Source organism: Medicago sativa, chromosome 7 (assembly GCF_051527215.1).
Source record: "Medicago sativa cultivar Bolivia chromosome 7, Bolivia_mono, whole genome shotgun sequence".
In the NCBI taxonomy this organism is placed as follows: domain Eukaryota; kingdom Viridiplantae; phylum Streptophyta; class Magnoliopsida; order Fabales; family Fabaceae; genus Medicago; species Medicago sativa.
In genome coordinates this window covers 60,420,360-60,445,974 of record NC_140755.1, presented here as the reverse complement: position 1 = coordinate 60,445,974, position 25,615 = coordinate 60,420,360, and the positions used below count along the sequence as shown (strand labels likewise).

The 25,615-nt window shown below is 32.2% G+C and overlaps 3 protein-coding genes, 1 long non-coding RNA gene and 1 other non-coding gene across 28 annotated transcripts; 3 read left to right on the top strand and 2 right to left on the bottom strand.

Annotated features, from left to right (window-relative positions):
• Positions 1-996: 996 nt before the first annotated feature.
• LOC146907325 (uncharacterized) lies at positions 997-4,103 on the bottom strand. The gene is made up of 6 exons (XM_085727993.1): positions 3,970-4,103; positions 3,578-3,692; positions 3,247-3,416; positions 2,628-2,904; positions 2,371-2,534; positions 997-1,291 (listed from the first exon to the last, which is right to left on the bottom strand). Exons 1-6 carry the CDS (start codon positions 4,037-4,039, stop codon positions 1,134-1,136), a joined length of 954 nt encoding a protein of 317 aa, XP_085584119.1. The 5' UTR covers positions 4,040-4,103; the 3' UTR covers positions 997-1,133.
• Positions 4,104-6,413: 2,310 nt separating this feature from the next.
• Positions 6,414-14,378, bottom strand: LOC146907323 (uncharacterized). Its single transcript, XR_015019964.1, has 2 exons — positions 14,295-14,378; positions 6,414-7,833 (listed from the first exon to the last, which is right to left on the bottom strand). It is a non-coding gene; the product is annotated as an uncharacterized LOC146907323 (long non-coding RNA).
• On the top strand, positions 9,222-13,073 carry LOC146907324 (uncharacterized). Of its 24 annotated transcripts, none has more exons than XM_085727984.1 (8): positions 9,222-9,519; positions 10,415-10,489; positions 10,585-10,696; positions 10,786-10,857; positions 10,989-11,088; positions 11,385-11,719; positions 11,821-11,900; positions 12,248-13,073. In XM_085727984.1, exons 3-6 carry the CDS (start codon positions 10,670-10,672, stop codon positions 11,408-11,410), a joined length of 225 nt encoding a protein of 74 aa, XP_085584110.1. In that variant the 5' UTR covers positions 9,222-9,519; positions 10,415-10,489; positions 10,585-10,669; the 3' UTR covers positions 11,411-11,719; positions 11,821-11,900; positions 12,248-13,073. The 24 variants fall into 24 exon arrangements, with proteins under 24 accessions (XP_085584110.1, XP_085584103.1, XP_085584094.1 ...); XM_085727977.1 differs by having other exon boundaries at positions 10,989-11,115; XM_085727968.1 differs by having other exon boundaries at positions 10,989-11,174.
• A 1,320-nt stretch (positions 14,379-15,698) lies between the features above and the next one.
• Positions 15,699-19,786, top strand: LOC146907322 (uncharacterized). Its single transcript, XM_085723584.1, has 4 exons — positions 15,699-16,089; positions 18,298-18,359; positions 18,659-18,763; positions 19,484-19,786. Exons 1-4 carry the CDS (start codon positions 15,873-15,875, stop codon positions 19,622-19,624), a joined length of 525 nt encoding a protein of 174 aa, XP_085579710.1. The 5' UTR covers positions 15,699-15,872; the 3' UTR covers positions 19,625-19,786.
• Positions 19,787-22,673: 2,887 nt separating this feature from the next.
• On the top strand, positions 22,674-22,792 carry LOC146907321 (5S ribosomal RNA). Its single transcript, XR_015021022.1, has one exon. It is a non-coding gene; the product is annotated as a 5S ribosomal RNA (ribosomal RNA).
• Positions 22,793-25,615: the final 2,823 nt, after the last annotated feature.

Genomic DNA, 25,615 nt, shown 5'->3' with positions numbered 1-25,615 from the left:
AAGAAAAGGGCTAAAGATATTGTGGACTGGTGATGAGGGTTCAGATACAAATCTAACCTCAAATGTAGTGTACAAAGAAGTATTACAACATGTTTGCTAATTAATGTTGTTGCTACTTATTATCTATTCTAATGACGCTTCGTGTACGATCTCTTTTTGACTACCATATTTTGTTGTTTTTTATGTCAATTAACCATGCATTTTTCATATATACATGTTGGGATCATCGTTGTCCCGTGCGAAGCTTGGGTTTACGATCTAGTTACCTTATAAGGTCTCTCAACAGACACACACACACACACATATTATATATAAGTGTATTGCAAAAAACAAAAAACTATTGTATATATTTTCTTTAAATGTATCTTATTGATTACTACTCCTCAGTTTTTTAACTGTTGTTTTAGAATAATAACATAAAATTAAGGAAGTAGATTTTCGGTGTTTTATTCGTCTATCATACCCTCATTTTAATCCATCAATAAAAACCATTTTTTTTTGGAAAATACATTTTCTTTTCAACAAAAGTCGTTTAATATAACCTTTTCAAGGAAAAAAAATCACTTTTAAGAGTATTGCATAAGTTTGTTACAACTTTTTAAAAAATCAGAATCTAAAAAAAAAAAAAAAACAACTTCAAATTAAAAACTGTTAAGAGTAGCTTCTCAAAAATAGATTTTTTAGAGGAGAGAGAGAAAATAATGGTCAAAAAAGATCAAACTAATTTTGTAACAAAAAAAATCATTTTATGGTCGATCTTAAGATTTTTTGTGTCCTGAGCAAACTAAAATGATGGTGTCCATCTCTTAGTCATATTACTCCCTTCGTCCCAAATTGTATGACGTTTTGAGCATTTCACACATATTAAGAAATGTAATTAATATTGTGTGGGAAAGATATATTATGAGTTGTTTTACAAAATTGTCCCTAATAAATGATATGTGAAAGATAACTGAAGGAATTGAAAGAAGAGAGAGTAATAAATAGTTAAGGATATAATAGGAAAAGTAATGTTAATATTTCATTGGTATTGTAAAGCGACATATAATTTAAAACAATTTTTTTTTTCTAAAGTGACATACAATTTTAACAACGTATCACACCTCATTTAATGCATGTATCATCGACATCAATCATTTTTGGGGTGTAAGTAGCCCAATAACTAAAAATTCAACTTCAAATATACAAGTATCATTCACCAAAATTCCATTATTCAGGTTTTTGAGTTTAGTCAATGTCACAAGTTGTCTGGACCCCCACACTAAATCTGAGCTGGAGAACTTGCGATTAACTGCAATATGAATTAGATTGAGTTAAAATGACAAATTTTAGGCAATATTTACTAAATCAACAACGTCTTTTTAGAGGATTAATTCTACAACTTAGAAAACATAACAAGTTTTAGGCAATATTCACTAAATCTACAACTTTTTTTGAGAGAACTAAATCTACAACTTAAAAAACAACAATGACAAGTATATACTTGAACACATGCTGAAAATTATAAATGTAGTAAATAAATTTTAATTTATTTTTCTATTCATTCTAAATTTATTTTGTCACTCAAATTGTTCAACCCGAAAACCCGATATGACATTATGTTCTTCTCTACTAACAATGATAACATATTCCTATAGCCCGAATAAGTCTCCCACCGTGGTCCAAAGACCGTTTGTTTCTACGTCTAGAGTGCATCAAACATACGTTTTTTATAAAGCTAGAAATAATAGCTTCACGTTTTTCACATCAATTGACCCATAAACGCAAGGCTCCGGCAACAAAAAGCTTAACCAAGTGAATGCTTTGGTACACTAGTGAATGCTTTTATAGTTTTACATTCCTAATGACCTAAGACTCTTTGGTACACTAGTGAATGCTTTGAATATACTAATGGTTAAATACTTTTAAAAAACATGTATATGTAGCGTAATATCAATGCATTAGTAATTCAGAACCTATTTTCCCTCAAAAAAAAATAAAAAATTTAGAACCTATTTCTTAATCAAATGTATCTTTTTTTTTTTTTTACCAAATAATCAAATGTATCTTTTTATTCCAATGTATGACAGTAATTCAATATGATGGGTACTAACACATATTTTTGGAAAACTAATTAAAAAAATTAAGAGATTATCACAGGAGCAGCAATTTTTAAGATAACCTATCACGAACACTCCTCGCGTTATATGTGTTTCGGTGTCGGACACACATCTCGTGTTCGACACCGACACGACAAAGACACGTATAATTACACTGAATTATGTGATTTTCTCAAATTATTAGCGGTGGCGGCGTGTAAGTGTATGTGTCGTATCCGATGTCTGTGTTCGTATCCATGCTTCGCAGAAGATAACCTATATATGGACTTACACTTTCGTTCAACATGTTTCCCACAGATTTGGTCTTTGGCGCGCAGAGTGCAGTCCACGAGAATTTTAGTGTCAGATGGGAGAGTTGAGACATCCAGAGCTAAAAATAATGAAATATGGGTACCCTTTCCCTCAACGACTCCATTGGGGTATAAAAGGAGCTTCCTGTTAAAAAAAATAGCCAGAGAACATAAAATTTGTTACTCCTACAGCAAGCTAGTAATAAGAAAGTTAATTAGAAGTAGTTTATCTAAGTACCATTTATAGTCTCCAGCTACAAAGGATTCCGACTCGTACTTGTCTAAATTTGCAAACGAAAATTTGCAAAATTTCCAGCTATGGGAAATAGTGACAGGATTTATTATGGATAAGCAATCGCCTTTATTGGCAGTCTTCACAACGAAAACCTCAGCTCCAAAAACACAATTATCATCCAACAAATATCCTTTTGTAGGGTCTTTAAATGTGTCAATGCTGATGAAATTTGGAATACCCCACTCTGTTTTCAGGACATGAAAACGCCTAACAGATGCATCTGCATGTTTGTTAATTAATTTATAATGTAGTATAAGATAAGGTATTTTTCTAATTTTCTAAACTTGCCTGAAAAGATATTAAAAAATTATAGCAATAAATATGATTTCAATCCCTATAAAATAGCTCATGTCAAGTTAAACATTAAAAATTTCATGATATTTAATCACAAACTTGGTGATTTCAATTAGTAAAAAAAAAAAACTTTGTGATTTCAAGATTTTTTTTTTTTTTGTAGTTACCAAACCTAACAGAATATATAACCAACCTTAAAATTTATATCATACATATAATGCAATTTTTTAAAATTAAGTTTACAATTACTCTCAATTAAAATTTGTACCTTGAGTTGTAACGTATTCATCGTCAATAAAATTATATGCTGAAAAGTTTATAATGGCATTGATCTCCCAATCAATAGGTAATGAAATTGGGTCCATGATTGCCAAATAAATAGAAACGTGGCCATGTCCATGCCTCTCTGTGTTCCCAGATGGGTATATAGACAAGCTCCTACGCATGAACGAAAGTTTAATAATATTATCATTTTTTTTTTACTAAAATAATTGTATCATGATTGTGAACGAGCTCTCAAATTTATTGAATGAGACATTCAAGTAGATATCTAAGTGTTCTTGCTGACCATTATTTAAGGCCTAAATACATTTACATACCATTTGTAACCTCCAGCTTCAAACTCTTCCGAGACACATTTTTCAATGGAGGCCTTAGAAAGCAAAGAGAAGGACTGTATTTTGAATGTGTAATGACTTGGCGGAGCTTTCCTTCCTGTAAAAGATATCAATATAAACTAGCACTATATCAGTTAAATGATATGTATATTGAATCCACCTTCTTTTAATGTATCTAATCTAATCTAACAACAATTAAATAATTTCAACTTTTCCGATTTAGTATTTAGGGCAAGCACACCAACTAGAGATGGTTTTCTAAAAGAAACAATTCTTACTTTTTGTTTTCAATCTTATCTTTAATAAATAAATATATAGACATATATTTGTAAATAAACACACTTGTGTTACCAACTGTTGTTTATATGAATCACCTTTCATGGGTGTGGTAGACAACAATGGACAAACAGTATTCATATCCCTGGTAGAACATACAGTAAACATTGCTATGAAGAACTAGTTAATGAACCCTTAAGAAAAAATAACTAATTAATGAAGGGTTTTATCTGGATTTTGAGGTTTCTCAAAGATTATAATTTATAACCTTCACTGATTCCCTATAAGTTATTCACCTTTATGTTACAACAAGGAAGGGATTGTTTGTGATTTATGTATTTGGTTGCACATACCTTAATTATACTTGACATTTTCAAATGAATTACACAATGAACAATTCTTTGCTTGTTTCAAATGAATCACATATTCTTTTCTTCAATGATAATTAAATCATTTCCTTGAACTTGACCATAATTGGATTTGCTCTCATTCTTTCAAACAAAGACTAACCACAACAAAGATGATTTCATGAAGAATAAAAGCATGGAAAGAACCAAGAATGCTGCTACCATTCGTTGCATAATTACGTGGTTTTCTAATGTTGCGACTATTTTATCTCCTTTAATATTCATGATATCATCTAAACCATTTCTTTAAACATATATTGTGTGGTTTCTTTACTCTAATGCTGCGATTATATTGTGTGGTTTTCACAATGTGTTAAAATGTATTTGGATTTACATACCAGTTTGCATCTTAAAATGATAAAAATGAATAATTCTTGAAAATCATTATGTGGTTTTCTAATTTGGTCGCAATATTAGAATACAGTTGTCGGAAAATTTACATTTCTTTTCTATTGTTGCGACCAAATTATCTCCTTTCAATAATTTAAAGAATTATTTATTTTCAAATGATATTATCTTAAAAAAATTAATTTTTTTTTAATAATTTCAAGTACAGACTAGGAACACCTTTAATGGTACCACCCAATCATATATATATATATATATATATATATATATATATAGGGGAATGCTACAACACACTCACTCACTTTTGTGAAGGTGTGTTTTAGCATGATGCACCTTTATGAAATGGACAAAAAAACCACTTTTCCTTTTTAAAAGTTGTTTTAAGTAGTGGGTAGTTTTGTAATTGGTATTTAATTTATTTATTTAAGTCAAAATTGTCCAAATTTTTTCTTCTTCCTCACTTCGTTTCCCACAGTAATAATGGGTGGAATGGATTCCAAATTGGTATGGTCTGTCTGCTCTCTAGAATGAACATTCCCTAACACTTAATTAACAATAGGTAGGAGAAAATTCGAATGTTAACATTATCATATTTTATTGTTTTTGAGCCAAATTTAATGCCATAAATATGGAATTTGTTTCATAATCTCTTCTTCTGTTTTTACTTTAATTTCTATAATTAAAAAAAAAAAAAAAATCAGTTGCAAGTTTCCTGGGTGCAGGAAGGAAACGTGAAAAGAGGGAGGGAAGAGTGAAAAACAGTGGGACTTAAAAAGAGAATTGGATGAATATGGAATTTAGAAATAAAAAATAATCATTTGAATGTCAATTACAATTGTGTCCCTTAATTTTGTCTTTTTTAAAATAAACTAAGGGGTCATTTTGTCTAAATGAAAAAGGTGCATCATGCTAAAACACACCTTCACAAAAGTGAGTGGGTGTGTTGTAGCATTCCCCTATATATATATATATATTTTAACACCGTATTATAATTAACTTCGAACTCCAGATTACAAGGACTTCTTTTATTGAAAGGAAAGAGTTAACACTTTACCTAATTATATGTATTGTGAATGAAAAATGTAGGTGGAAGATCACTTTATCATTTTAGTGAATTTATCCATTAGCTTTGATTGGTGTGAAAGGGAAAAACCATAATGTTCCACTTATTGAATACTAATTCTGATCCGATCCATTTATTATTTGTCCATCTAGTATTAGGCTTCCATATTGTAATTGACTAATCACAAAACGTGCCTTTCCACTTATTGGGGGAGAACTATTCATCCTATGTGGCATTTAATATTTGATTAAATTTTTGCTTAATTACATTGATGTATCTAGTCTAGAATATAGATAAAATACATCATTTATAAAATGAATCAAAAAAGTCAAATGTTGCTTATAAATAGTACAGGAGGGAGTAGTTTTTAACAGGGGATGACCCAATGAAAACTATAGCCTGACTATAATAATAGAGCTTAATTTAATAATCAGTTGATTAGATGGTTTTAGTTTTTTGAGGTTATTCAAAATGGGAAAATGGTCCGGTGCAGGATTTATCTTATTTTATAGAGGCTGCTGTTGTATCTATAACATATGTTATACTCCCTTCGGTTCTATTTATAAGAAAAAATTGACATTTTAGATTCATTGAGTAATTAATATATCTAGTCTAGAATATAGATAAAATACATCATTTATACAATGAATCAAAAAAGTCAAATGTTGCTTATAAATAGGACCGGAGGGAGTATTATAAATATGATATATTTAGTTGTACAAAATAAACAAAAAAAAGTAAACAAATTATGGTTTGTAAGAATAGTAGTCATGTTCCTTGACAATCGGTTAGATTTCTTTTGTACCGTTGTTCCTGAAGAAAAAAAACTATTTTATACACTAAAGCCTAGACTGTTTTTTTTTGAAACGGCATATATATGGCAAGGTATTACAACAAGATGGCCCTGCTAGCTGATAACAAGAGCGTGCAGCAGCAAGAAACAGAGCAGAAAATTAAAACAACAGCATGCAGTGGCTAAAACAAAGGCCAAAAACACCCAAAATCCTGAAATACCAACCCCTCGCAAAACAGCAAACCAACAGAACAACAATCACACACCAGCTGGTTGATGCCCAAAACAACAGAAACTCCAAAGCCGATCCAAAACAGCGGCAATCATCTTCTATTTAAACACTCTTTAGGATTCCAAGTCCATTCATAAAAGAGGAAAGAAGCTATCTTTAACCTACTCAAAGACCAAACCCAAGAGACCGCTTTGATATCTTCCAGTAGCTCCTCCGCTTCCTTTCTCTGATCCGTGAAGACCCTCGCATTTCGTTCTTTCCAAATCAACCAAATCGTTGCGTGCCAAATCAAACAAAACCCCTTAACAAGTCTCTTTGATTTCACTTCACCATTCCAACATTCAAAATGAGAAAATAAATTATGCGGAATAATAAAGTTAATGTCCAGCCAATTCAAGATTCCACGCCAAATAAGTGAAGAAAAATCACAATGTAGGAAAAGATGAGAGGGTGTCTCCTCCAGCCTACCACATAACACACAAAGGGTAGACGCTTCCGGTTGTAAAATATGGCGAATTGCAAGGTTATCTCTTGTCGGAATACGACCAAGGAGCAAGGACCATGAGAACACCACAACTTTGGACGGAGCCGGACTCTTCCAAATTAAAGAAAAGACCTCCTCCTTTGAAACCTCCACTTCGTCCACCACTAGGAAGATATTTTCCAATATGATATAAGAGGATTTAACCGAGAACATCCCATCCTCACTGGGAATCCACACCCATTTATCCGCATCCCCATTGAAGACCACATCCTCCAAAAAAACCATTAAATTACAAATAAGGTTAGCCTCCCACACAAAAGGTCGTCTTCTCCAAGGTATATTCCACACCCTCACTCCTTCATGATCCATCACGACATCCCTCACCATAGCCTCCTTACAATTGGAGAGCGAGTAAAGCCTAGGGAACAAGGTGTATAAAGTAGCTTCCCCCTTAAAGCCTAGACTGTTTTGTTTTTATTGATTTGCCATATCTTTACTCTTCAGTCTTCTCCCATAATCTTCATTGCGTTGGATTCAACATGTTTCCTTTTTTTCCTTTCCATTTCTTTCCACTTGATTTTTATTGCTTTGCAGTATCTTACTCTTTTCCCTTGATCCCATTGTGCTTCCTTTTCCTGCACATTATTGTGAAGAAAGAGGGGAGATTATTAGATAAAGAAGGTGATTAAAAGTAACAACAAATGTGAACCAACTACACTATTCAACCACTTCATTCTATTATTTTTAGATATGCCAAGGTATTCATCAAATTTCTGCTATAGATCATTTTATGGTATTCTTTAAATCATACATAAAACTGGATTTTTTTTTCTCTCTAAATCACTAAATTACACAAAACTTAAACTGAAATTCAAACTCCAGAAATTAAAATTTACAGTTGGATTTCTTTTCTATAAATCATACATAAGTTATATTTAAACTCAAACTAGAGAAAGTATCATGCAAAGCTGAATTTTTTCACTAGATCATACAACGGTTAAACTCAAACTCAAGAAATTATCATGTTAATCTGGTTTTTTTTCCACTAAAATCTTACAAAAGTTAAACTCAAACTAAAGATATTATCATACATAAAGATATTATCATACAAAGTTGGAATTTTTTTTTCTTCAAATAATGACCAAATCACAACATCATAATTAAAGTAATGCTAAAGGAAACATTAGATGATGGTACTGACCAGCAGGAAGATCACTGCCAAAAAAAACCCCAACATCATCATGGGTATTAAGACACAAATATAAACAATAAAAATTAAATTTCATCAAGATCTGGCTTCATAAAATGCTGTAAAATATACACTAATTACTCCAAACTGCAATATAATGAACATATTGCTAGTCACTTTTTAACCTCTTCATTCTTTTGTTTTCACATATTCAGAGATATTAATCAAATTTACATCAAAGTGGATATATAAGTTCACTTTTTAACCTCTTTGTGGTATTCATTAAATTTCTATCACCCTCTTCATTTTTACAGTTAGAACCTCTCAATATGAAAAAAAAATGATAGATCTTCTTTAAATTGAGAAGTTTAATCTATAACATCTTAATGAAGAGGCAAGTGTATGGTTTTTTTTAAAACAGTATTATTTTATTGGAAGTTTTTGCACTCACCATCTAGATGCTCACAAGTCACATCTACACTTAACTTTTTAAAATTTCTAAGTTGTATAGCAAGTATATGGAAAGAAGACTTTATTAGGAAAAATTAAAACCCCTATGCATTCTTTAAACATATTCATACAAACCAAACCCCTTTCTTTCTCGATGCTTTTATGAAGAGTTAGTTATGCTTATCTTACAATAGAAAAAGAGGTATCTAATGTTTTATACCAGAAAAAACAAGCCCTAGATAATTCCATTTTTGCCCTCATTTTGGGCACTTTAGGGGCATTTTGGTATTTTTCAATTGATGAAATTTCTTTGGTGACACCTCATTGTTTCCACTAACATTTGGGCTATATATATATATATATGGTGATTTCATTTCCTTCTTCAGATTGTGGTTTCATTTCTCTCTCTAAAAGAACACAAAAAACGCGTTCTCTGTAAAACCAAAACATACCAGTCTTTAGAAACCCCATGAACAGTAAATCGAATTTGTTTCAAAATTCAAATCGAAGCAGCAATTTGAAGCACTGCATCTTTCAATTGTGTCTCTCTGCAGTTCGATTTTGAAATCGATGAACAGTAATGCGATAGGGTTCTGAGATTGGTTTGAGTTGGGTTCTTTGATCTGCTGTTGTTGGTTGATCTGCGATTCTTCATAGTCATGTAGTGGTGCAGTTTTGGAAGGTAATTTCCTCATCCTTTGATCAATTGAAAATCATGATCCAGTCAAATTTTTGTGTTTCCTATTTTATCATTGTTATGTATCTGTTATTGCATGTATTTTTCCAGAAATTCTTAGGGTTATGTTTGAACTTTGCTTGCATGTCTTCACAAAAAGGTTTTTTTTTTTTTTTATTATAGTTGAGGTTTTGATTTCTTGGTTTTATTTTGTTGGTTCCTGATTCCGTTTTGTGTACATGAATTATGAGTTTAAAAATATGAGAGAAAGGGAACAATGAATTTGTTGTGAGAGTGAAATTTTTATTGTTGTTCTTAGAATAAAAAGGAGGTAATTTGCTAATCCTTAATGGATGTGTCTGGAATTTATGATTTTCAACTTTTTTTCTTTCTGGGGTGAACATATTTTAAGTATTATATGTTTGTTGTTGAGAATTAAGAACGGTGATAAGTTTTCTTTGTGTACAAATTTTTGCTGGATACTTCAGATGAGTTTTCTTTGTGCAGAATTGAGAATTATTTTGGATTTTGGTTACTTTGGTCGATGAATTTACAAAAATTTAGATGAGACCTGAATATGAGATTTTTTATGAGGTTGTTGATGTTTTTATAGCAAGAAATTATCAATTGTTTGTTGGATACATGCTGAAAATTTGATCGATTTTTAATCTCTTTGGTCGATCACTCTTAAAATTTAAGATGAGATGAAAATTATGTGCTTGGGAGATGCCATTTAATTTTCTGTTGTTTGATCTAGATTGTTGAATCTTGCTTATGAAAAAAAATCAATTGTAGAGAATAGTTTGAGTTTCTTTGCATAATGTGTTGTTTTGATAAAAAGGGAATCAGGTATTCTGAAAATGTGATCACAATCATGGGTTTAGAAGCTATTTTATTTCAGAAATCATTTTTCAAGCAATTTTATGGATCTGTGACAAAGTTGAACTATGCGACATTAAGGCTTGGTTTCATTAAGGTAAGATTTTAGTGTACATTGTCATCAGAATTATTTAATGGACAGAACATACACGTAAGTATGATCAATGACTGGTAACGTTCTTTTTGTTCTAGGAACGTGTTAAGGAGTGATCGACACGCTCCAAGGAATATTCACAGTTCACTCCTGGTGCTCAGTCCTTTGTGGTAAAGCCAACAAATGACATTAAGGCTTGGTTTCATTAAGGTAAGATTTTAGTGTGCATTGTGATCAGAATTATTTTATGGACAGAATAGTATGATCAGTGACTGGTATCGTTCTTCTTTTTGTTCTAGGAACGTGTTAAGGAGCGATCTACGCGCTCCAAGGAATCTTCACAATTCACTCTTGGTGCTCAGTCCTTTGAGGTAAACCCAGCAAATGATATTATACATTGATACTTGCTATTGCAATTTGAAAATTATGTAAAAAGCAGGGTTTTGGGCAGGTGATATTATTCATGACCTTCATTCTTAGCTTATTTCTTTATTCCGTACAGGGTTTTCAAGGCAGAAGTGCAGCTGGAGCTGATAGTCCGGTTTCCTTTAGCGATGATGAAGATGCCATGCCAACATCAAGCTCAAAACCAAGCACTAGAGGTCGGAAAGGATCTGTTGCATCTAATTGTAAACACCATCACGATATTAGTCTTCTCTTTGGCATTTTGCAAAACCTTTGCAGATTTGTTAGTTTCTATTCAATTCGCCTCTCACCTTTTTTTCTTTCTTTCAATTAGAAAAATTGAGTTTTTCTAATTTTCTCATTTATGAGCGTTATGAGACTGGTGTACATCTATGATGGCTAATCTCTTACTTTTTCTATGTTTTTTGTGTTAGTAAGTACTTGACAATCATCATCATAACTGTTAATGGTTTTTTTATTATTTTCAACGCAGCTCCTGCCATGGTCAGGCTTCTGTGAAAAAATATTGTCTCATCAGCTAACAGAGATCACTTTCATTGATTATTGTGGATTTGTCTGAAAGTGTGATTTTGAAGTTGTGCAAGTACACAAGTCTCTGGTATGTAAAATTGGAGGTGAGTGGGGTGCTTTGCAAAGCACGCAGGTTTGTCGAATGGCAATGTCTAATTCTTGCTGTTACTAAGGAGAGGGATAATAATATGATCTATCTGTGATTTGTTCGTGGACCATGTGATGATGGAGAGTATCTTAGTTCTGTGAATAACCATATGATTGGGCAAGCTGAGGATACTGTGTTCTTCCGGGAAGGTTTTGTCTTGCTCTCTACATTGTCAATTTTTTATTATTTTTTGGTTCTGATATGTTGGATATATTATATGACACTAATATCCTTTTCCGGTTTGCACCAGAACTTGGTGGTGATATTGACTTGGTTAAACAAGACCTTTACTAGCTTAAGACATAAATGGTTGAGTTTGAAGTTGAGACTGTGAGTAGTTTTCTTTTCTCTCATATGCAGATACATATAAATGATATATTATCATCTTGAAGTCTTCTAAATTAGTTTAGGTCAGTTTATGAATGATGTGATGAATTATCTTTCAGTTGTTTCGATTTTAATTTTGATTTCGACTATCCAAATTCCACTCTTGGTTTATATTAAGGTGACAGTTACTTTCCCATCAAGTAATAAATGTAATTTGCTTATATGTTTTGGTGTATCCCTCGACCCTCATTTTTTCATGTGTATCTATTTAACTTGGTTTTGGCAAGCTATTTTATTTGTTATTACTATATAGGCTAGCTTTTTTGACATGGTAGTATATCATTTCGTAGAACAAGGCTAGAATGGCCAACTGTTTTGTCAAAGAATGTGGAGTTGCACTTGATGACTATGTCATAGTTAAAGATCCAAACCAGAATATCAATGTCATTCAGGTTGATAAGAAAAACGAGAAGGTCTATTTTCGGCATGGTTGGTTAAGACTCAGAGAGTTCTACAAAATAGAGCTGGGTGCCTGGATTTGCCTGACATATGCGTATCCGAATCTACTCCTTATGGCTATAACAAACAGGAAAGGGGTCGAAATTTCCTACCCAACAAATTCCATTCCAGCTACACCAACGTTCATTGATTATAATGGTGAAACTAGCTTGGTGGTGTCAGCATGCATTTCCCTTGGAAGATAGTATGCTAACTATTGTTGATCATGTCGGATGCGAGTGGAGATGTGAGTTGAAATTTATGAAGAGAAGAACAATACTTTGCTTTTGGTGAGGCATACACCACTTCAGTGTAATAATCATCACGTGTTTGTGAAGTCCATTGACGGTGCCAATAGGAGATACATGTATCAGGTTAACCTGCATCCCATTCGTTGTCCAGTGAAGAGCAGGATAAATTAGTTACTATCATATTTAGGGTCATGGTGTGCAGGGTTGGTGCTGCACTTTGTTGAATTGTTTTGGATGTGTAGTTTATGTTTCAAACTGACCACATGTTCACTGTTGTGTCATGGTTTATTGTAATGGAACCTGTCTTTGAATTATTGCTGCACTCTCTGAACTAATCAGGTGTAGACTATTCTGAAATTTAAGTGTAGAATCAGGTTATTTAAATTTTTGGTAAATATGAGATAAACTACTAACCCATTTACATGTATACTGTTCTTTTGAAGTTTTGCCATATTAATTTCCATTTTTCCGTTGAGTTCGTTGTGTGTTGGTTACTTGCAGATGAAGTCACCATAGAGCTGTTATGTCTAAATTTATGATGTTTTATAATTTGAGTTTTGCTTGGTGTTTTAGAATTTTTATCTGTCTAGGTAACCATTGTAAATAATTTTCGTGTTGATAGAGGGTTTCCACATGCACCGACATCATCCCCGTTGCTACATGAGTATGAGTATATTATTAAACTAAGTCCAACAAATTACACTAATGATTGTTCATGGAAGGGTTTGCATAAGACAGGTGTGATGACTACACTGGCACTCAATCCATTTGAACGGTTCCTCTAAACAAATTAGTGTAAACATCATATATTGGACATGAATATGGATTTCCCTCCCTATGTGGTTGATTTTCTTGGCATAATTTGCTTAACTTAGTCATTTTTGTGTTAGTTAGATATATAGGAACCGCCCTATACCGCCCCTATTATATATTGCTTTATCTATTTAACTTCACAGAAAAATGCAATCAGCTTTATGGCTTTAATATGGATTTACCTTTTCGCTTTACATATGATATGGATTTACCTTTTCATATCTTTTACTTACTGATACTTAATTTGCTGCACCATAATCCAACTATTCCAAATAAAGGTCCCGTTTATTATAGCTTTTTTAAAATAGATTTTTGTAATGTAATATGTTTTTGTTATAATATTTTTAACCAAGAAATTTTCTAGGAAAGCTACAAATGAAAAATTAGTTTGAATAAATTATATTAAAATGTCATTCTAAATATTTCATCATTTTGTTATAACTTTTTTTTTATACTAAAGTTTTGAAAAAATATCTAAAAAAAATGCTATTTCAAATAGCTTTTCATTAAAATCATTTTTGTTATATATTTGAATATCGCGGAGAGAGCAAGTTATGAAAAGTATTTGGGTGGCCAATGGTTGAACTTCTGCAGAGAATGTGTGTTAGTGGTAGGTGGTAAACTCATCTTTGATCTGAAAGGTGCACATTTTTAATGTTTGTGTAATATGCTTGCTTGATTTTCACATTTATAAACAACAACAATCTCTTAGAAAAATGCAACTATCTCCCTTAATTTGATTATTTTTCCTTTTAACAATTTTTTTACAAAATACGTTACTCAACCCGTGCGAAGCACGGGTTTGTAACTAGTTAGATAGAAAATGAAAACTTACATGCTTTTGTTTCATCATTTCTACTCTTAACTCATTGCAGAACTATTGTTTCTTCCAGCTCTTTAAACTCAATGATATCCATTGCTAAATTACAAAGCAAAAATATTAAATATTAAAACAAAATCAAAATGAATTTAAACAAGCAACTCTTCAAACTCAATGATATCCATTGCTAAATTACAAAGCAAAAATATTAAATATTAAAACAAAATCAAAATGAATTTAAACAAGCACCATAGAATAAAACAGTACTTACTAATTAAGAAGAAATTAATTATTGAAGAATTATACATCAGGCTTGATGAAGGGCCACTAATCCTATGATGAATTCCATAAGGAACATGATTATTTGAATGTCCTAAATAAAGTGAAATTCAAACTAAAGAAATTAAAGTTTAAAGCTGGATTTGTTTTTTCTATAAATCACTAAATCATACAAAAATTATTAACGTTTCTAAGGAAAAAAAAGAGATGATGCATAGCATTAAAATAACATTTCCAATTTTCTTGGAATTTAAGGCAGTTAACTCGATGACTAATGAAAAAAGAAAACCACTCAAAATGCCCATTCACAGCAAGGGATAGCTCTCAAACATTTCAGCAAATACAATTGTTTTTATCCATTGCTTCATTACTAAAAGGCAAATCCACCCAAATAAAAGTCAAGAAATAGAAATGCCAAACCACACCTTTTGTCGAGCTCTTCTTATGCTTTTTCATGTATCCTCACAAGATTCAGTCACCAACTTATTCATAGCCTAAACTAAATCTCAAATAGAAGGGCATGTAAGCAAGCTATCGAACAAAGAGGCAAGCTATTCAAGATGAAAAAACACAATAACTAAATGCCTCGTAGTAAAAATTACACAAGGTCTTAGGCCTCATAGAAACAACAAAGTGCGTTAAATTGTCCAACATAAAAGAGTCTCTGGGAATTTATGATTTATAATGAGTCTCAGAAAAATTGGGACTTCTAAGTTTTGTAATTAATTAATTAATATATATAAATTATTTATTATATTATATAAATACATATATGCGGGTTGCGGGGCTGGGTAGTATAGTGCCCATACCCGTGCCCGTACCTTTTTAAGTTTGCGGGTAACTACCCGGATCCATGTCCATACCCATGAAAGCAGGGTTTTACCCTATCCATTGCGGATATTTTTTGCGGGTACCCATTGGACCTGGGTCCAATTGCCATCCCTAAGTCACACATAGGTTATAAGGTGCGTGAGTTAAGGCACGCAGCGTGAGTTAACTCACGCAGGGGTATAATTGTCCAAACATCTAGGTGCGAACAAAAAGTGCAAGGAGAAGAGCAGAATTCAAAAAGAGTCAATTATGCAGAAAAATTTGGGCCATTATTGGGCTACAAGACTAACTTAAGGGCCCAATAACTTTGAACTCAGCTTTCTGAGGCAACAAAGACATGCGACTCTGTTTCTGTTGTCTTCATCCTAATGTTTGTTCTCCTGTGTTTCATTCATACTATACCTCTTCCATTCCCACGTGCACCTAAAACCAATCAAAACAACATTGTTTAGTCTCTTCGATTAGTACATTTAAAGAACAAAAATGTTTGCCAATGGTTTTGTTCACAACTTTAGTTCTGTTCCATGTTGCTTTCAAAATCGAAACTTGGCTCCTACCCATCATCAATTTCGTTCACCCAATTCGGTTTTGAAGTTAAAGAAGCAAACTTTACTGTCAAATACTCAATTCAAGATTTCCAAAAGCCAAAAACCTCGCTCCAATTTCGTAGTTTTTGCAGAACAATCGAATTTATCTAAAGGTTAGGCTCAACTTTCATTTATTGTTTTTAAACAAGTTATTTTGGATTGATGCATTTCTCTTAGTTTGGTTAATTAGATTTAGGTTGTAATGTTTAAAAGAGGTGAAGGGATGTTAATGGGTTCTTATTAATAATACCTTGCAATTGTTTTTTCCTGTGGAAAACTCTAGTATTGATGTTAGCATAAATTTTATGGAAAGTTGAAAAGTGATTGATAAATTGAAGAAACTTCGATATTATTGAAGTAAAGAATAGTTTGGTGTTAAGTGTCTGTTTGGATTGGTTTATTTTTTAACGCAAAACAGCTTATGCAAATAAATAAACTCTTATGTATTATTCATAAATTTGTAAAGGTAGTTTATGAAAAACCAGTTTATGAAGATACAATTTTCGTTAGTGGGAACTTATGAATAATCATAAAAGTTTATGTATTTGCATAAGTTATTTTTCATAAGCTCGAAGATAAGTCAATCCATAGAGGGACATTAAGGAACTATATTAATTGAATAGGTGCTCTCCTAGTCACCTAGTAACAACTTCAACTAATTTGCTTAACCCAGTGAAGCAAGCAACGACACACACCTGACACGACACTCACACGTAGACGGGTTTGGATCCCTATGGCACCTGCATGGTGCATAATATGTGGGTACTACATAGCTAGGGGATTCATTTGCCAATATGAAGTGTCGGTGCTACATAGCTAGGGTTTTCCTTCGTAAAAAAAAGAAGTTAAATAGTCTTAGTTAATTCTTATTCTAAATTGAACTGGTTAATGGATATGCTTCATCATCTTTACCAATTTGTAGAAGTGACACTCATTTGGATTTTTCTCAAATGACACTTCAATACATTACATTAGCATGATCTTGGATTAGCGAGTTAGGTCACCGAAAACCTTTAAAATATGTTGTACCTTGATTAAGGTCTTTATGTTTAGGATCTTAAGCTCTATTTTCTGATTTCATGCATTTGCATAAAAATGAGAAAAAAATAATGCTAAAGATTGCTTGACCTAGATGGCATCAAACTCTTAAATCTCAAGAAAAAGTTTATTTTGGGATGTAAGATGGCTAGTAACCATTTTCTGGCGTTGATGTTTCTTTGATGAATGCATTTGTGTCACATCCTTGTATATGCCAAGTGAAAATTTCACAGAGAATATTCAAATCTAAATTTAATCCTAAAATGTACCTAGTTTTCGTGTGTCGATGACCACTTGGAAGATATGATCCTTTCATGATGGTTACTGTATTTGATTAAACCTGATAATTGCTTTGTCTTTTGGAAATTCATGTGGGATCAATCACGAGATTAACAATTTGTCTTGAGTTTATGCATTTGTGATGAGGCATCCTATTTTGAAAGGAAAACACCATGTATGATTAAGGTTTTATTTGGATTGACATCTTTAAGCTTGTCCAATGATGTAAGCACTTTAAGACTGTTTGGAAGAGCTTATAGAATAAACTTATGACATTTCTGTGAGCTATTTTCAGCTTATTTTCATTAGCTCTCTAGGATAGCTTATGAAAACAGCTTATAGCTTATAAGAGAACAATTTGACTTTATTTTTTCTTTTGTTACAGAAATAACTTGTATATAAACTCTTATATGATAATCGCTTAGTTAAGTTGTTTATCCAAACACGGCCTAAGACTTGTTGAACAATGACATATGTTGCTATTTGTGTCAATTTTATGTCCTTCATAATTGGGAACACTTAGGCTTTGTTTGGGAGTTTAGAGGGGAGGGGAGGGGAGGGTTTTGGAAAAAAGGAAGGAGCAAGTGGAAGAAATAGAAGACATTGGGAGGAGAGGGCTTTGGAGGTTAATTTTTTACTCATAATAAAAAATCCCCCTCATTTGGGGGAACTCAAAAATTGCATTGGGGGAGGGTTTTGGGGGGTTATGGAGGGTTTATATGAATTTTTCAAATTCAATCTATGTTGTTATAATATTCTTAAAATTAAAAGTATATTAATCATAAGTATTAGTTTATCATTCTCTAAAAAACTGTTCTTTCAAAAAACGTGAACTTTTTGTCCATTTTTCTATATATTTCCAACCCCCCAAAGTCCTCCCCTCCCTTCCCCTCCAAACTCCCAAACAAAGCCTTAATTTTTCAAGAGTTGTTCTGTATAAATTCTGTCCAGAAAGCCTAACTATTGCTCTTTCATTTTTTATTATCTTTGTGGTTACGAGATAGTTCTGCAGAATGCATGGAGAGTTGGTAAGGATGGAATTGATGCAGGCACAAATCTAGTCCCTGTAAGTCACAATTACCATTTCCAGGCATTGTCAAATAGCATATATTTGTGCTATATGGTAGCGGAATTTTAACAAATTCCTGTTGTTCCGCAATAAGTGATTTAGTACAAAGTCTTGTCGAATAGTGGCTATAACAGTGGCGTTATAGCACTGCAGTGTAGCGGAATTTGAACAAATCGCCATTTTCTGTGATCCGCGATTGAAAAAACTGCCTGTTGTTTTCAAGTTTTTTACAAGTACTAGAATACCTTCTAGTTTTTCATGTTTCTCTTTTCTTCCCTTCTTTTTGCTGATGCTAGAATTCTGTACCAAGACCAATAGCAAGGATTTCAGTAACTTTTGTGGCTCTGAGTGCTTTGCTTTTTGTGTTCAAGTCTCTCCTCTCTACAGCTTTCTTTATTTTGGTAAGTCATCCATTTTTCATATCATATTAAAATATCAGATTATTGTTTTAAAATTTTGTATTGCTATAGTATATATTAGAGTATAGTGAATAAACCATAGTTAGGTTATATGTAAACTATGGTTAGTTGGTTAGTTAGGTAGTTGTGAGTTAGTTAGACTAACTCACCCCTATAAATAAGTCTCAACTATTGTACTATCTTTCATCTTTTATCAAATCTAGTTTACTCTACTATGAGTCACTATGGGTATCTCCCACATGAATACACCTATGCTATCTTTCTTGCTGATCATTATGACCTTTATCCCTGGGATTCCATGATTCATAACAGTATATATTCATATGAAACCAATTGCCATGTTCATTCATGTACTGGCCATATTATGTTATTAAAGGGAACTTGTGCATCGAAAAGAATATGTCTTTTCCCTTTTGTAGGGTTGAATTTTTTTTACTTAAAGCCACTGTTTCAAACAGCAGCTATGATTATAGCATAATTTGAACAAATCACTATTCTGCAATACGCTATTTAATACAAAGTATTGTCAAACAACGGCTATAGTTGTGCACTATAGTGTCTCAAAAATTTGAACAAATCACTAATTTCTGCAATCCGTAATTGACAACAAGTTTCCCAATGGTTAAGACTTTAGGATAGTTCTAAGCTTTAAACATCAATGCTATATTTTGTGGTTAACACAAGTACATTGTTTGTTCATAGGCTACCATAGGACTTGCATACTTTGCATACCTAGCATTCAATAAAGATCAAGAACCACCTAGCGGGAATGGAGGAACTACGACCAAACCTATGGATGATCCTTTGGAAGAGGCTAATAGGATAATGGATAAATACAAGTAGCATATCAGAGTAAGTTATTTTTGAACCAATCAATTTCATATTATACATATGTTAGATGTAAAGTTGTAATATTGTTAGTTTTGATGACAAAGGAAAAACAATCAAAACAAACTTTGACAGAATGGAATTGTCATCATACGTGCAGAGTGCAGATTTTGTTTTTCATTTCTTTGATCATATTATAGCCTTTAACAAAGCCTCAGGGTGCAAATGACATTTTCTATTGCACAGGTGTAAGATACAGCTTATCTGCATTTGCTTCATTTTTTTTAATCGCTTTGTTTAGTTATGTGTGGTAGATTTTGATAAACTATTATTGTGAACATAAAAGTTAACAGTGTTTCATCTTGAATTTTTAAATAACCAGCGCCGTTTTTCCACGGGTGCTTGGAACGAGCAGTCGAGCACTTATTTCTGTTTAATATTATCTTTTAATGAGTTTGGTTTTAGTTTTGGCTTCTACTGAGAAGAAACAACACTTTCTTTTGTCTTGTGTTGTTATGTCCAATACTTACCTTTTAGTAGATCAAACGCAACCTTGGTGTGTGTTTTAGTTTTTTTAAGAAAAAAACACTCGAGTCAATTAAAAATAGTCGGTTTGGTTTGGTAGTATTCGTTTCACGGAATCTGAACCAAATATGTATCCGTTAAATAAGAATTGAACAATGTTACCCTATCTAAATCCTCAACAAAAAACTGTTACACTAACTAAATGTCACACTAGTGTGTGTGTATTCCATTGGTTGCATAGAGCATTTCATGGTGAGGAACCAAGTGAGAAGGAAGTGCAAACTGCAAAATATCATTGCAACTACTAATATTTCAGCTATGTTGTCGCGCTAAGATCTAGATTGCTGCATAAATTCACTTTTTGAAGTTAAGGAATTATATTTTGATATTGCTTATATACATGGCATTTTCTTAATTTTAAGATATCCTTGTTGTCACTTAGATCAGCTCCAATTGTGAGAAACTACAAGCGACTGACTTTACATATTTTTAAAGGATATGCTAAAGTCTCACGTTAGAGATTTTCTTAGATATCCTATATACACGATTGGATTAAACTCTAATAAGTCTAATTAGAGCATTTTTGTGTTTGTTAAAAATCACGGTGAAAACTTATGTTTAGCCAATAGATGAACTTTGTAGCAGTCACAAATGGTTAGAATCGTTACTTTTAGACGGGAAAGGTACCATGATTTTGTCAATATCTCTTCTATATTGCTCTCTCTCCCTCTCCCTCTCTCCCTCACCCTATCCGAAAAACTGAAGTTTGTAGCAGTGACTGAACTGCGGTTGTGGTAGACCACGCAGATGTCCAAAGTCGTTCCTTTTAGAACGAAAAGATACGTTGATTTTGTGAATATCTCTTCTATATTGCTCTCCCTCCATCTCCCTCCACCAAAAGTTGAATTTTGTAGTAGTGACCGAACTGCGGATGCGGTGGACCACACAAATGTTTAGAGTAGTTACCTTTAAGACAGGAAAGGTGCCGTGATTTTGTCAATATCTCTCCTATATTGCTCTCCCTCCCTCCCTCCCTCTCTCTCATCTTGCCTATCATTTCTCTTTCATCCTTCTCTTTCATAAAATACATCAAAATACACTAAAGTCACCATGACTTTTCGGCCATCAAAACGACTAAATCCTAGATGTCCAAACGCGCGCTTGGTAATTTATCGGCAAGTGGTAATAGGATCTATCCGAGTGAAAGAAGAAAAAATTAAAAAATTTGACACTAGTAAATGGTCAACCTGACCAGATTTTTTTTCTCCTCTCATCATTGTAAATTTACCAACACCTTGGTTTATCATCATAATAACAAACTTCTCTAGTACTAAATCTTCCGTAACTTTTCTTATAATATACCCATAACTTAAGGAATGTAATGCGCCCAAGGTAATTGAATTACTCTCGAAGATTTTTACATGCACATCACGAAATATCTCCATCTCCATACTATTATGATGCAATTTTGCTTTTACTTTTACATTTGCCGCCATATTTGAAACTAGCATCATTGGTCATTTTCAATTCCAACGTAACAAGCATTGTTTGTCTTTGTCATTTTCAACCCAAGCATTACCAAAACATCATCATGTAGATGCATGCAGAAAGGTTTAGTGACGTAAAGAGGGGTGTAAAAATTCTATAAGTAAAAGTTTGAGGAGTGAATTGCAAACAAAAAATTCTTCAGATGTTCTGCAGCATGTAAAAGTATGTTTCCACCATGCCTAACAATGCTGTCTGTACTCTTTTCACTTCTTCAATTGTGAATTTCTGAAGGCTTTACTGTTTTTTAACATGCTTATAAGTTTATAAGATAACAACATTATCATTTGGGGTTCAGAATTTTTTGCAGAAACGATCTTAATATACAACATTGATATAAATAAAAGAAATAAAATATTGGAGTGAATCATTGAGAAAATCAAATGGGATAATGTGATAGAATATTTTAATTTATAAAGTTATTGTTGATTTTTTATTTTATTTTGAAAATCAAATTGACCGACTTTTATAATTTTAAAGACTATATGTTTGGTTTCATCTTAATAAAAGCTTTGAGTGCATTAATTCTATAAAATTATTCTTGTTAAAAGTGAGTTGTAAATAAAATGATTTATGTTTCGATATATATCTATGTATCGAAACACGTATATAGAGTTATATTTTTTATAGTACAGAAAATGAAGAAACAAATATTTGGGTATCAAGACGAAGACAAAAAAAGAAAGCAACTATAACTTTTAGATGTGGAATTTTTATTTAATGACTATTTGTCGACATGTATAACACATGTTCTTGCGACTAGCCAAAATTTACGGATTCATCTCTAATAATGCTAGTAATCTGGAGAATATTTGAAAATTTCATTAATTTCAAAAATCAAATTTATCGAGTACTTTATAATTTTAAAGACTAAAATAATGATTCACTCAAAAAATAGCACCTCAGATAAAGCAATGTATAATAACATTGGTAAAAAGATATCATTGTAGAATTTTGTCAATTTCAAAGATCAAATGAATTGAAAAAAAAGATTAGGTGCGATCATACCAGCACTAATGCACTGGATCCCATCAGAACTCCGCAGTTAAGCGTGCTTGGGCGAGAGTAGTACTAGGATGGGTGACCTCCTGGGAAGTCCTTGTGTTGCAACTCTTTAAAAAAAAAAATTTGAAAAAAAAGATTAAGATGGTAGTAATTCCTTGCGATTAAAGATAAAAGGAGAATGTTAACCAGTGCCCCCGGGGCATTGGTTAAGCAGTTAAAAGAGGTAAGATTTTATTAAAAAGTGATGTAATAATTAGTTAGTCAAAAGTAACAGTTTATATTTCCAAGACAATTTTTCTACTTTTGGATTCCTTAACCAGTGCCCCGGGGGCACTGGTTAACAAGACCCTAGATAAAATGATCACTTAAGTAAAAATGTTACAATGTTAATGAGTAAAAAAAAAAGTAAAACTGTTAATTTTGCCAAAGTAAAGAAGAACCATACCGATGTTGACGATTCATTTCTCATATAAGAACTATAAAAAAGTAACTAACTGATTGATTAGTCAAACACTAAGTTTCAAACAATACAATAAGACTAGAAAACAACAAGTAATTAAGTACAAAAAAGTGAAGTTTAGGACTAGTACTAACGAAAGAGAATAATTAACCTCTTTCTCTAGCGTGAGATTGAATAGTAAATTAGTAATAAACATTTGCGTAAGTCATGATCAATTAAAATAAGTACTTATGTTATTGCTTATCATTATTGAATGAAACATGGACCGCTCAATGTTATTTATATCCTCTGCCTTCACTTTATGAACTTAAAGGAGCCCATAGGCGCTTATAAAGGTTTCCTACTAGTATCTTCTTCTTAGGCTTTCTAAAAAGTATACTAGTATGAATGATGAAAAAAGGGACAAAAGATCATGAGTTGCAAGATTTCTCAATCAATATTTCTCATATTTTGATTTAAATTGTAATTATGCATTCTATTTTCAAGTTCATTGACATTGACTTTTTATTGTGTGCAACTTTATTTTGTGAAAATGCAAAAACATCAATAAAACAACCTTCCTTTAAAAACATAATAGAAGTGAAAAAAGGATATATCCTTTTTTTTTTTAAAGTGTTTGAATGTTGTGTTTTTAGTTTAGTCTTTGCATAAGTATATAATTCATATTCATACGAGAAATACGTCCTCATCATGAAAATCTTGCTACAATGAATGGATTTATGCAATATAACGAGGGTATTCGATGAGAACTCGTGTTTATTATGAGAAACGCGAACTATCCATTCAATGTGCACAATTAAAAAAAAACTCAATAAGTCATGCGACATATCCAACGTTGTCATTTCCCTCATATCCAACGGTTTTATTTTTCGGATGGTCGATAATGAGAAATGTACCTTTTTTGGCATAATGTCTTGTTGGGGATTGCTTAGAGAGAGATTCAATAGACTTTTGTGTTTAACTTTAGACAAAAATGTGCCAGTGGCAAAATGTGTAGGCACAAGTGGGGGCAATGGTGGTGGAAACATACTCTTTTTGTGGGAGAAGAAAAATTGATGGGAGAGTGTAGTAGCTTGTTACATAATTTTATTTGGAGACTAGTGTTCTTAGACAAGTGGATATGGAATTTTGATGATAGTGAATATCATTTCGTCAAATACGCATATTTTGTTGACTCATACCACGGTTAATGAGAATAAGAGTTCTATAGAGATAATTTGGAACAAAATTGTTTAATTGAAGATGTTTCTTTTTGTTTGGTGTTTGCTTAAAAACAGGGTTCCAATTAGGGACAATTTGACGCTTCGTGGTATTGTTAATTCTAGATCGATTGACTATGTTGGTGTATGTGTGAAGGATGAGAGCTCAACATAATATTCTTGTTGATAGTTTTGTATTTGGAAAGATGTGGGTAGAAATTTTCAAGTGGCTAGGTATATCTTATTTGTTACATAATCAGTTTACTTACACGCTCTTCAATTCAATGGACTTCTTGGAAGTTGGAGGGAGTTTTGTGCTTTATTACATGTACTTTGGATGACTTGTTCCTAAAGTATTTGAAAGAAGAAAAAAGATAACATGGTTTTAGGTCATGAAGAATCAACTATCCAGCAATTGATTGCATTAAATTTTTGATGTAGGTCGTATTCCTTATTATTTTTCTTATGATTTGAATCAATGGCAGCTTAACCAATTGATATGTTATACTAGCTTTGATCTTTGATGGCTTTTATTCTTTTGTTGGTTTTGGCTTTTGGTTTTGATGTATTGTACATGTTCATTTCTGTTGTTTGCACATCTCATGCTTAGAATAAATTTTTAATACAATTCTTTGGTTTTTTTTAAGCACGTTTATTGGCCTTCTTCTTCTCCTAAATCTTTTTAATATTATATCTATCTTTAAGTCTCTTCCCTCAAATAAACTTCTAGGATATGTCTCATTCTTCTGCCACCTCAATCAGCAATAATCATCTACAATAATCTAAAATTTTGAACCATTTATTGATTCGTGTGAGACATCTCTTACCATGACTTATGTTAGTCATTGCATATTCATTTACTATATTTACCACATATATGTTTTTCCTTTCTTTTTAGTGTGCTAACACTTGTAGATTATAAACGGTGTTTTCTTTTATAAAACTTTGATTTTTATTATAGGTATAGATATAGATGTTTGTAACCTTCAAATTATAACAAACCTATAAAAAAAACTAGGAACATTAACCCACCAAATATAATAATGAGGAGAGATGTTAAATGGATCAAACTTATAGGCACAACAATTGTCTTACCTAGAAATGTGAGAAACCAAAATTTGATAAATTTAAGAACAAGACAATTATTTCATCAAACATGAAGATCCCACAAAAAGTCCATACTATTAAATGCGTCAACGACCAACTTAGAGTCACGATCTAACCAAACTTATAGTTATATTTGAATGTGTTGGATTAAGGTGCAAATGGTTA

Bases quoted from the DNA above. Each gene is read 5' to 3' on its own strand.
- LOC146907324 (XM_085727973.1), top strand. From the start codon at position 10,670: ATGACATTAAGGCTTGGTTTCATTAAG. The intron at 10,697-10,785 runs GTAAGATTTTAG...TTTTTGTTCTAG, and splicing joins TAAGGCTTGGTTTCATTAAG to GAACGTGTTAAGGAGCGATC. The intron at 11,175-11,384 runs GTTAGTTTCTAT...TTTTCAACGCAG, and splicing joins TGCAAAACCTTTGCAGATTT to CTCCTGCCATGGTCAGGCTT.
- LOC146907325 (XM_085727993.1), bottom strand. From the start codon at position 4,039: ATGTTTACTGTATGTTCTACCAGGGATATGAATACTGTTTGTCCATTG. The intron at 3,693-3,969 runs GTGATTCATATA...TATCTTTTACAG, and splicing joins GTCTACCACACCCATGAAAG to GAAGGAAAGCTCCGCCAAGT. The intron at 2,905-3,246 runs GTACAAATTTTA...ACAAACATGCAG, and splicing joins TGAATACGTTACAACTCAAG to ATGCATCTGTTAGGCGTTTT.
- LOC146907322 (XM_085723584.1), top strand. From the start codon at position 15,873: ATGTTTGCCAATGGTTTTGTTCACAACTTTAGTTCTGTTCCATGTTGC. The intron at 18,360-18,658 runs GTAAGTCACAAT...TGCTGATGCTAG, and splicing joins CAGGCACAAATCTAGTCCCT to AATTCTGTACCAAGACCAAT. The intron at 18,764-19,483 runs GTAAGTCATCCA...GTTTGTTCATAG, and splicing joins CTACAGCTTTCTTTATTTTG to GCTACCATAGGACTTGCATA.